Consider the following 10197-nt stretch of genomic DNA (forward strand, 5'->3'; position numbering starts at 1 on the left):
CAAATAATAATGTATATATTTACCTGTGTCCAGAGTATGTCTCCTCAGAGAGGCAGTGGAGAGAGAGCTTGCCCCTTGATGGCTGTGGGACCCTGAGCTAGTCACTATCCTGCCAGGGTGATAGGCATTCCCTTTGTCAACGAAATCTCAAGTCTAGTCCCTATCCGCTCAGAGGAAAGGGATCCCCTTGGTTTTTAGCCTTCTATCCCCAGCACTTAGCCCTGAGCCCAGAGGAGGCACTGGAAAAAGGCTTATTGGATTAGATTTTCTGTCTTCTCCCATCATGCTTACATAGCACATTGCTTTGTATGAAGCGGATGCAAAATAAATATTTGTCCGTTCGATTTACTCAGGCCCATTCCCCTGGCCTCTTCATCTGTAAAATGAGGGGAGGAAGACAAGCTTGTTTCCTCATTGTGAGACATGACAGCCCAGAGAATGTGTCTGCAAAGCACTTTTCTCCCATCCAGGGTGGAGCGCTTTGTGACTGCTCCGTTCCTTCTCCGGAACGGCCTCTTATAACCTCCACCTGGAGCAGTAGGCCTCCTCTCCTCAAGCCACTCATGCTCTTCTCCAAAGAATTATGAGGAAAATAAACAGAAGCAAGCCACCTTGCAGCGGGAAAAGGAGAGCCCAGAAGGGGGCCTTCTTGCCTTGGCTGCTTGGAAGAGCAGGGAGGGATGCACGCCTGTGGGAGTGTACTCTGTGTATGTGTGTGTGTGTGTGTGTGTGTGTGCGCGCGTGTGTGTAGTGTGTGTGTGAAGAAAGGGGGAGGGAGAGGGAGAGAGGAAAAGAGGGAGAGAGAGGAGAGGGAGAGAGGAGAGAGAGAGAGGGAGAGGGGGAGAGAGAGAAAGAGAGAGAGAGAGAGAGAGAGAGAGAGAGAGAGAGAGGGAGAGAGAGAGAGAGAGAGAGAGAGAGAGAAAGACAGGGCAGGGAGGCGGGGGGTGGCGCGCGCGTCTCTGTTTCCTCCCTTTCCTCTCTGGCTCTGGTCGCTACGTGATTTCTTTGTCAATGAAGCGCCGCTTCTCAGCTGCAATAGCATTTCCAGCCCCAGAGCGCGAGCCGGAGAGCAAGAGGGAGCTGGAGCCCGAGCCTGAGCCCGAGTGCGAGGCCGGAGGGGCGGAGAGGCAGCCCCGCCAGCCCACACGACGAGCCCCCAACCCAGCCTGCATTGACCGCTGAGGCGGGCAGCAGAGACCCGGCGGAGCGCCTGCCTGCCCACTTCGCCCACGTCCGCACTCGCGCCCGCTCCCACGACAGAGCCCCGGGGCCGCCATCCTCCCCGTGCCCACCGTTCGCTGGCTCGCGGGGGCTGGCTGGGTGCGGAAGGAAGATCCAGAGGAAGCGGCAGCGGCGTGGGAACCCCGACTCGCGGCCGGTGAGGACGCGGCTGCTGCTCGGGCGCCTGGATGCTGCCCGCGCCCCGGGCGCGCTGAAGCTTTGGGCAGCTCGAGCTCGGTGTAGCGTCCTCCCGCAGCAGCCACTCCAGCCTTGGGGCCATGGCCCGAGATGCCCGGTGAGCTGGCCGGCCCGGGGCGCGGACGTCGGGCTAGGAGACGAGGCTCTGCAGCCCCGGCGCTTCCAGGAGGACGAGGACCGGAGGCGGCTGCTGCGGCGGCGGGCGGCATTGATGTGTGAGGTGCCCCCATGGCTCCCCAGGGCCAGAGGGGCGCGGGGCCGGGGGCGCATGGGGCCAGTCGGGCCACGAGCAGCTCCAGGAGGGCTCCGAGCAGCCCGAGGCCGGCGGCCAGGGCTACTCCTCCCACGCCTCCGCTGCCGCCGCCGCCGCCGCCGCTGCTGCCGCCCCTGCTGCTGCTGTTGCTGTTGCTGGCGCTGGCCGAGCGCGGCCGCGCAGCCAACTCCGGTAAGCACCTCGGGGCGCTGGTCCCGGCTCGCCCCGGGGCTGGCAGGGGTTAGAGGGAGGGAGGGATCTTTGCAGCCCGGGAGCTGCAGGCTTGCTGTGCTCTCCTCTTTGCTTTTGCCTGCAAATCTGTTGCAGGAACACGACTGTCAGCAATCTGCCTCCGGGAAGAAAGGAATGCCACACGTGTGTGTATGTGTGCATATGTGTGTGAGTGCATTGCATTCCTTTCGCTTTCCATGCAAGTTACTGTTTCCAGATGGTCTCCTAGCAGCTACACTTCACCCCCATAAAATAGAGTGTGCTGGTGAAGCTAGGAGAGCCACGCACAAAGGGTGCATGCAGGGAATCCTATTTCAGGGTAGGGAAAGAGTCCATTCTATGGTGCCCCTAACCCACCTTCCCAACTCACACTGGCTGCTTTCAGTCTGATTAATGCAAGGACCACTGATTTCAGTTGAATTCCATGTGGATGTCCAAAGCAGGATTTCTGACTTTGGCTTACTCAGGAGACCATCCTCATTTTCTTTAGCGATATTAATCCCTGAAAAGTCAACTGTGGTCCCTTTCAGAGACCCCAGAGACTGACCCGACTCTGCTCTGTAGCAGGGCTTACAGTTAATTTTTTTTTTAAGAGAAAAGGTCCTGCCTGAATTAACCTCCTAGATTATGATAGTTATTCTTTAGGACAGTTCTTAAAAGTCTATTCTAACGACGGGGGACGCTGTTCCGTTGTCCTGTTTTGAAACTTATTCTTATTAATGAAATGAGAATGATTCTCTCCAGCCTTGGGAGAGAGCAGGCATTCATTGTCTGCTCTTAGCATATAGCTAGTTATGAAAAGCCATGGACTGCTGGTACAAGTTGGTTAGGAACAGCACCAATCTCGGCTTGCTCTAGCACAATGAGAACACACTAATCCACGATGAAATGATCACACACCCCAGAGATATGGAATGGAGATTTCCTTAACCATGAAATAGCTCAAACTTGCACTTCAGGTCCTCTAGACCAAGTAGGGTTTCCCGACTTTAGACCATGGAATCCTTTTAATTAGCTAGAAGGTATGGAAGCTTTCTTTGACATGAGAAGCTGATGAATATTTTACCTATCCATACAAGTCCTGTCTTAGAAATTGGGGTTATCATTGGCAGTTGAGTATGAATAGAGATCAGTTCATGTACTGAGGTCTGGAGATAGAGGAGTTGTGGGAAAGGAATCTGTTTCTTGGCACCAGATTTTATGCATACAATAGTTTGGTGATGTATGTTTGGCATGCTATAATAAATAATAGGAGACAAATGTAAGGCACATCGGGTTCATTAGATCAGACTGGAATAAGGAGTTTGGTTTTGAAATGATAAAATCGGTGGTTTTGTAAACTGGTATCGAAGGCTTTTTGTTTTGTATCTGGGTTTGGGCCAAGATTCTTAGGTACTGAAAGTTGTTTGGCCACCAAATAGCCTTTGATGCCCCAGGGACTCTGTGAGCTTGCTAATGTGTGCACTTGATCCAGCTCTGCAGCTCAGGGCCCATACATGCCTGCCCATCCTGAACAACTCTCCGAGTCTGCCCAGAATGTCCCCGCAGGGGCTACCTCCAATGTGCCAGGGGCCTTCCTCAAGTTCTGACGTTGGACTCATATCAGCAGAACGCACTTCATCTCTGGATGTGTCTCATTCTCCCTTTGTGACTCGCCCACTTTTTATTCTTTTCAGATCATACATTTCTCTAATGACATCCTTCATACTCCTGCCTAAACACCTCATTTGCAGTGTCTTGTAGCCCATTGATATTCACCTGGTGTTTCTCTATTGTCCTTTGGGTGATTCTCAATCTTAATTCTCTGGTCACTGCCCAGCAGCCATATGATATCTTAGGAAGAATCTTGCTGTTAACAACACAGGCCTTTGTTTCTCTGGCCATCACATAGATATCATATATGTCAAGCAGTAACTAGTGCTTTTGTAGGATGACCTCACTCATTCCCAGCTCCTTGCCTCCTGGTCCCTCTTGCCTTCTTCATCCACTGATCATTCTGAATCTCTGATCCTTTTCAGAGTTAAACATCCTCTGTCCTTCATGGCTAAGGTTTAAAGGTTTCCTATTTGTACCCCCTGTTTTGGCGGTCTGTCTCACCTTCTCACCTTTTTTTTTTGTTTGTGTGTGTTTGGGGATAGAGCAAAGATGGTGGGAAAGATTCCTTGGTTAACAGTGGAGGAGAGAGTTAAACAATAATGGCCTTTATCTAGCTCTGTTAGGTTTATGAAGCACTTTCCATATATATTTTTTCCATTTGTTCTTCATGACAACTCCATAGGGTAGGTGCTATTATTATCCTCATTTTATAGTTGAAACATCTGAGGCTGATGGGGTTAAATGATTTATCCAGGATCACATAGCTAATAAATATCTGAGGCAGGATTTGAATTCAGGTCTTTCAGACTCCAAGTGGGTAGTGCTCTACCCATTTTACCACTTAGTTGACTTGACTACAAGAAAACCTTGAAAGCCCCATATTGTTGTAATCAGAGATTTAGAACTGCCTTCTCCTTTTCCTTAGGGTCCTCTATGGGCTCCTTGCTGTTTTGGTCTTCTCCCCAAGACTCTGAGCTCTATTGTCCTGCATCACCATTTGTTGCCAGACTTCTCCCTTGCCAGTTTGTTTACTTTCTCCTTACACATGATTAGCTCCTCTCTCATTCTTAGTTTAGTCTTTTTTTATTATCTTGCCTCTTAGACTCTACCTTTTCATCTCTCATTTCTATTCAGAACCAGCTCTTAGCTCCAGGACACTAGGGATACCCTTGTCCCCTGACCTCCTACTGCTCTTGCACTGCTGATCCTCGATGCTGGGTAGCCCCCACCATCCAAATTCCTCTTCTTTAGCTCCTGGACCACTCAGCTCCTCTGGAGAATGGCATGTAATTGGGCTGATTTCACCCACCATAAATTTCTGATGCATAGATTCAGCTGGGCTGACAATGTTGTACAGAGGGCCTTTGATTGGGGTCTCTGATTCTCTAGCTCATTCTCCCAGCAATTGTTTCATACTATTTCCCTCTCCTCAGGCCCCCATTCTCACCCTATTTCCCATGGGTTCCCAGGACCCAACCTCCCATCTCACTGAGAAGATCAAAACCACCGTCTTGGGCTCCCTCAGCTCCCTTCTTCCAAATCTTACATCTTTTCAAACATTTTTGCCAGCTGCTGTAAAGGACCTTAAGGTTTATAAAGTGCTTTACAAATATAACCTCATCTGATCCTTACACAAATCCTGTGTGTGTGGGGGTGCTATTATTATCCTTATTTTACAGATGAGAAAACAGGGGCAGCTGATGGCTCAGAGGATGGGGCGCTGGGCCTGGACTCAGGAAGTCCCAAGTTCAAACTGACCATATACCTACTAGCTGTGTGATCCTGGGCAAGTCCCTTTGCCTCTGCATGCCTCAGTTTCCCCAACTGTAGGTTGGGAATAATAATAATAGTACCTACCTCCTGTGGTTGTTGTGAAAACCAAGTGAGATATTTGTCAAAAGCACTTGGCACATTTACCTACATTGATAGCAGGTACTATGTAGCTTCCTATTTCCTTCACTGAGACAGGCTAAGGGACTTTCTCAAGGTCACACAGCTAGTTTGCATCTGAGGCAGTATTGGAACAAAAATCTTTCTGACTTCAAATTGTCCACAGCTCTATCTACTGTGTGTAGCGGCAAGCACCCCAGCATTCCCAGGGTGGCTGCTAGCAATACAGGTTCTTGGATCTGCTTTGTTAAAGGAAAGCAACTCAAAATGGGTTAACAAGCTTACTTTAATCAGTCAGACATATATCGTTTACCTTGTTCAGGGGAAAAAGGTCAGCACCCCAAACTTCAAAATATACAGACAGAATTATCAAGACATTAACAGATCAAGTAGACAGCTTTCCAAACTGTCCAACCATTACATCCATACCCAGTCAACATCTGGGTTTCCACATCTGTGTTTTTCAAAGCTGGAGAACTCTCAACAACGGCTTCCCAGAATTCAGATCAAATCACAGAACACTTCTCAAAGTGAGTCCCAAAACAAAGCTACACATCAGGGCTTATATAGCCTTCTCCTGGCTCAGAAAATGTAACAACCTTATTGACCCACTGGCTAATCAAAAAGTATCTACTGAAAAACAAGCCTCCCTCCCCAGGCTTCAGGTGCACTTTAGCCTAGGGGCAGGGAAGATCTTCCAAATTTGCATTCCCATTACACTGTGCTACCCAGCCATCTCAAACTTCTGATTGTCTTCATCCATCATCTCCTCTTTCTTGTTAAGGTTAATCCCTCTACCTGTGATCCTATCAGTCAATATATCAGCAGGCATTTATCAAATGCTTGATTTATTGCTATCTGACCTGCCTCTGGCTGGATGCCTACCCTTCTTCTTACCTTTTGCCCTGGGCACAACAATCAAGTCAATATTACCTTTGCTTTTGCCAGGTGCTGTGCTCACACAGGGGAATGCTGTTATGAAATCAATGATCCCTGCCCTCAAGGAGCTTACACAACCAGAGGAATAGTAGCTAAGTAGGAGAGTTTGGGTCTAGGTAGTGACAAGGATGGTCCAGGGATGGTGAATGGAGACATAAGAGAAAATATAAAAGTCTGCCCTCAAGGACCTCACATTTCACATCTTCAGTCCCCACTGGCTTCTTGCCATCTGCTTGCAAACATGCTAAAGTGTCTGTGCTTCTAAAAAGTGCTTCTTTTGACCCTCCTACCTATTTTCCTCTCATCTCTGACCTCTCTTTTACAACTAGACTTTATGGAGAAGTAGTCTACTATCTTTCCTTTGCAGTCTGGCTCTTGTGCCTCTATGGAAAACATTCTCTCCTAAGTTACCAGTGAAACTTTTGGTAACCTTAAACATCACCAGTGGCTTCCTTCCAGTTTCCTTCAGCCAGGTGGCACCACTGCATTCTGGGCCATCAGCAGTCACCTTGACTTTTATCTTGCCACTGGCCTCCTTATGACTCTGGAGGACAGAGTGAGGCTGACAATTTTGCTCAGCTCTGCCTCACTTGAATCCAATTCATGCACAAGTCATGATCTCACTCTGGTGATGTCCTTGGTCCTCTTTGAGAATGAAGGATGAACAACAGCGGTGGACAGAGTACTGGTCTTGGGGTCAGGAATATATGAATTCAAATGTGACCTTAGGCATTTTCTAGCCAAGTGACCCTGGGGGCAAGTCACTTAACCTCTGTCTATCTCAGGTTCCACAAATGGAAAATGGGGATAATAATAGCATCTACCTCCCAACTCAGTTGTGGAGAATGAATGAAACCATTTGTAAAAGGGTATTGCAAACCTTAATGTGCTATATAAGTCCTTAATATTATTAAGAAAAATAAGTTAAAATAATGATATTATTTCCTTGTGAAGCTGATTGTTTTTGTACTTGATGTCTTATTGAATTTCATCTGATTAGATTTTGGGTTCTGACTCTAACATCCAGCATGCTAGCTGTCTCAGCTTCGTGTCCTCTGGAAATTTGATGAACCTCCTTCCTTTTTTTTGGATGAGATTCCTAAATTAGCACATGGAGATAATGGGGTAGATACACATTTACCTACATTTATAGCAAAGTTTTTCTAATTGAGTGTCTTACCTTCTTGTGGAGAAGATGGGGAAATTTAGAGTAGATGATAATTGAATCAATGGATTAAAAATGTGTTGGATAGCGGTGGTCGGGCAGTGCAGTGAATAGAGCATTGGCTCTGGAATCAGGAGGACCAGAGTTCAAATATGGCCTTAAACTCTTAATACTTACTAGCCATATGATGTGGGGCAAGTCACTTAACTCCAATTGCCCTGCCCTTCCCCTTCCAAAAAGCAATGCAAAACAAAACAAAACAAAAAAAGTGTTGGATGATAATATTCAAAGAATAGTTGTTAATGGGCACAAGGTCAAGATGGGCAGAGGTCTCCAGGGGAGTTCCCTGGGTATCTGTGTACTGTTTAACCTTCCTTTCAATGAGTTGGGTCAAGGCATCGATGGCAGGCTCATGAAATTTGCAGATGAAGCAAAGTTGGGAGGGAGATATCATCAGTGGAGGGGAGTGAAGATCCAGGAAGATCTTGAGAACTTCCCTGATGACCTGCCTTCTCCCTCCTCTGACCTGTAGTAACCTACTAACAAGTCTTTCCAGCTAAACTCTTTCCCTGTCCAGTTCAGCCATTCTTCTGTGACCACAATCTCTCCCTTTACTCAAAATGTGTTCATTGTTCCCTGTTATATTGTTCAGTCATGTCTTACTCTTTATGACTCCATTTGGGGTTTTCTTGGCAAGATACTGGAATGGTTTCCCATTTCCTTCTCCAGTTCATTTTATAGTTAGTGAAACTGAGGCAGACAGGGTTAAGTGACTTGCCCAAGATCACACAGCTAGTAAGTGTCTGAAGCCTTTTTTTCTTAGACCTTTAACTTTCAAAAAAGGTTGCCTCTGCTGCTTGCCACCTGTGTGACCTTAAGCAAGTCATTTGACTTCCCTAGCCCTCAGTTTCCTCACCTGTAAAATGAGGGAGATTGGAGTAGATGTCCTCTGAGGAACTTTTTGGCTCTTTAATGTGATGACCTAGCCAATCTGTAGGTGAGACCATGCTTTACTTTGTCTCCAGCCACCCATCAGTTTCATCTTGATATCTGCCCTGCCCCTGGTTGGGTACCCATCATTCTTTTTACCCTATAACTTTTGCTCTGAGCACAACAATCAAGTCAACATTACCTTTGCTTTTGGAAAGGGCAAGATACTTGACTGCCCTGTGTCTCCGCTTATAAGCCCTGTGATGCCCCAGACTTGCCCTTCCCTCCCTGTATATGTTGCCTCCTCCTCCTAGGATGAAAATTCCTAGAGTCAGGAACAGTCTCAGGTAATTCATTTTTATTTCTAGTGCTTAGCTTCCATTAGTCTTAAGAAATGCTTTTTCATTGTTGCATTGTTCTTTGCATCTGCCTTGAGGTAATTAAGTCTGATTCAGCAAATACTTTATTAAGCAGCTCTTATGTCCAACCCACTTGAAAGGCCATATGGGAACAACAAAAGAGACAGCCACTGCCCTCAGAAGGCTTTTATTTTTACTATGGGGATGTCATGCAGATAAGGGTTAGGTAGGGGTGGAACTGGCCAAGGAGAGGTGAAAGAAAGAGCTATAGAATAATTCGAGGAGGGAAAAGAGCTGAGGGGGGCAGTCAAGGAAGGTGGGGATCTCTTGAGCTGAGCCTTTAAGGGAGCAACTTGGAGAGGGGGAAGGGAGGAGAGAGGGAGCAGGAGCACATTCCCCCTTTGGAGAATGGTTTCTGAGACTGCCTATGGGTAGGGGATGGCATGTAGGGTCTCTGGAAACTCAAGCAAAGATTGGATTGCAATGGGCCTTTGGGGTAACCTGTACACTCTGGGAAGGTGAGGCCATTGTCTTGTTTGATCTCTCTATATTTGTCTTGTAGCACCCTGTGGTTAGCAGGTCTTCAATAGGTATTGGTTAGAACTAAGGACATCTGTGCTTTGGGGATGCCTCTGCAGCCAAGCCCCATCATTAGAGGCATGGAGGATGATGTGGTAGAAATATCACTGGCTTTAGGGTCAGAGGACCTGTGTTTGAATCCCACCTCATTACTTGTGTGACCTTGGACAAATCATGACACCTGCTTGGGCTTCCTTTAATTCTGCACCTGTCAAATAAGGGGGTTGGACCAAGATGCCCTCTAAGGTCTCTGTGATGCTCTGAGAGCTGTGTCCTGAGGAGTCGAGCATGGAACTTTCAGTGCCTTGTTGACTGGCTTTGAGAGTTGCCCTCTTTCTTCCCAAGGACAATGGCTATCTAGCTTCTCAGTTATCTTTCCCAGGTGCATATTAAAATCTATACTCTCAACGAAAAGAGTCAGAGGGTTTGGAATTGAACTGCATTCATTCATTACTTACAGTTAACTTAAGCCTTGGCAACTCTGTTATGGCGTTTGGCTTTGCAACAGCCTCTAGGGGGGTTATCTGTTTGTTCCTTGGGTTTGGGGTCGCAAAGGAAGCTTTCAGCAGCCAGGCAGACTGGCTAGGGATGCTTTTAAAGCAGTGGGCTTTTATTACAGGTTTTAAGTCACCCAAAAGAAGGCTTAATTCCTCAAAGGAGACTAGCAGGGGTGAAAGCCCTGTGGGGGCAGGGCAACTAGGTAAGGAGAAGAGCCCAGAGCTGGTGCAGTCCTCTGCAAACATAAAAGTGTTTCATAAATATCCTGTCATTGAAAGGATCTGTACTTTGGGGAATCCTATGCAGGAGAGAGAGAGAGAGAGAGAGAGAGAGAGAGA

General features: G+C 47.4%; 1 protein-coding gene across 1 annotated transcript in view; it reads left to right on the forward strand.

Moving 5' to 3' along the window:
* The first annotated feature begins 1606 nt into the window (after nt 1-1606).
* Nucleotides 1607-10197, forward strand: part of KIAA1549L (KIAA1549 like) — a 297003-nt gene continuing 288412 nt past the window's right edge. Inside the window, exon 1 of the mRNA XM_069091091.1 lies at nt 1607-1864. Within this exon, the coding sequence (XP_068947192.1) occupies nt 1648-1864 (217 nt within the window). The 5' untranslated portion in view covers nt 1607-1647. The remainder of the gene's footprint in view (nt 1865-10197) is intronic.

Source organism: Petaurus breviceps, unplaced genomic scaffold (genome assembly GCF_028583685.1).
Source record: "Petaurus breviceps papuanus isolate PSGF00001 unplaced genomic scaffold, PetGlider_PUasm1.0 188, whole genome shotgun sequence".
NCBI classification, from domain to species: Eukaryota; Metazoa; Chordata; class Mammalia; order Diprotodontia; family Petauridae; genus Petaurus; species Petaurus breviceps.